General features: G+C 42.0%; 1 protein-coding gene across 1 annotated transcript in view; it reads right to left on the reverse strand.

Moving 5' to 3' along the window:
* qsox2 (quiescin Q6 sulfhydryl oxidase 2) overlaps positions 1-1,532 on the reverse strand; it is a 13,818-nt gene that overhangs the window by 10,300 nt on the left and 1,986 nt on the right. Inside the window, exons 3-5 of the mRNA XM_037679982.1 lie at positions 1,152-1,200; positions 465-570; positions 304-394 (exon numbers count right to left, since the gene is read on the reverse strand). Of these exons, the coding sequence (XP_037535910.1) occupies positions 304-394; positions 465-570; positions 1,152-1,200 (246 nt within the window). The remainder of the gene's footprint in view (positions 1-303; positions 395-464; positions 571-1,151; positions 1,201-1,532) is intronic.

Genomic DNA, 1,532 nt, shown 5'->3' on the forward strand with positions numbered 1-1,532 from the left:
CACAGACAAAGACAGTTATTACACACAGACAAAGACAGTTATTACACACAGACAAAGACAGTTATTACACACAGACAAATACAGTTATTACAGTCGCACAGACAAAGACAGTTATTACACACAGACAAAGACAGTTATTACACACAGACAAAGACAGTTATTACACACAGACAAAGACAGTTATTACAGTCACACAGACAAAGACAGTTATTACACACAGACAAAGACAGTTATTACAGTCGCACAGACAAAGACAGTTATTACAGTCGGTTCTGTTCCGAGTCCAGCTGGACTTGTTCTCACCTCACGACCGACGTACGAGTCCGGTTCCTCCACAATGATGGCGGTGTAGTGATCTGACCTTTGACCCAGCAATGGGAGGAGCTCTGAGGAGCTTCACACACACATGCAGAGTTTAATGGTGTGACAGACTTCTGTAAATGTTCCGGTGCTGGTTCTGGTACCTGTACGGCTCCAAACGAGGGCAGCGCTGAGGTCGGTCCAGCCGGGTGTGGTTCTGCAGAACATTGATCATGAGCCGACGGACCGACTGGATCTCCCTATCAGCTCCTGACACACACACACACACACACACACACACACACACACACACACACACATTAATCATTTTACATTCTCATTTTTAAACACAATTTTAAAATTTATAATATTAAAAAGAAAAAAAAACATTTGAATGTTGTTCAAGCTAAAACAGTAGCTAAAAGAAGCAAAAAAATCTGCTAAAATTAATAAAAAGCAAAGCAGCAAAATGGTAGCTTAAAGTTTGCAATAGCACAGTGCTAGCTAAAAACTAAAAAGTAGCAAAAAGGCATGCTATCAGCTGAAAGGACCAAAACAGTAGCTACAAGTTAAGAGAAGCAGACCACTAGCTAAAGCTAAAAGAAGCTAAATGTAGCTAAAAGTAGAAAACAAATAGCTTATAGCTAAAGCAACAAAAGGGTAGCTAAAATTAGCATGAGCTGACAAAAACAGAGCCAGCAGCTGAAGCGAGTTTGATGTTTTTAGCTCTAAATGTGTTTCTCTGTGAAAATATTTATAAAGTTAAATATTTTGAAAAGTTTAAAAGTCACATCTCCTGAATCAGCCGAACGTTTTGAAGCATGAACAGCTAAAATAACACAAAGTCTGACCTCTGTGAATCGTCCCTCTGTCTGTGGACAAACTGTGAGCCCGGAAATACTGCGGAGAAAAGACAGACAGGTGAGACAGACAGACAGTAGGACAGACTGGTGAGAAAGACAGACAGACAGGTAAGACAGACAGACAGGTGAGACAGACAGACAGTAAGAGACAGACAGGTGAGACAGACAGTCGGACAGACTGGTGAGAAAGACAGACAGGTAAGACAGACAGTCAGACAGACAGGTGAGAAAGACAGACAGGTGAGACAGACAGACAGTCAGACAGACAGACGGGTGAGACGGACAGACAGGTAAGACAGACAGACAGTCAGACATATGGGTGAGACAGACAGGTAAGACAGACCAATAGTCAGACAGACAGGTGAGAGA

The sequence above is a fragment of the Nematolebias whitei genome, chromosome 8, assembly GCF_014905685.2.
Source record: "Nematolebias whitei isolate Nwh7 chromosome 8, NemWhi1, whole genome shotgun sequence".
Taxonomy (NCBI): Eukaryota; Metazoa; Chordata; class Actinopteri; order Cyprinodontiformes; family Rivulidae; genus Nematolebias; species Nematolebias whitei.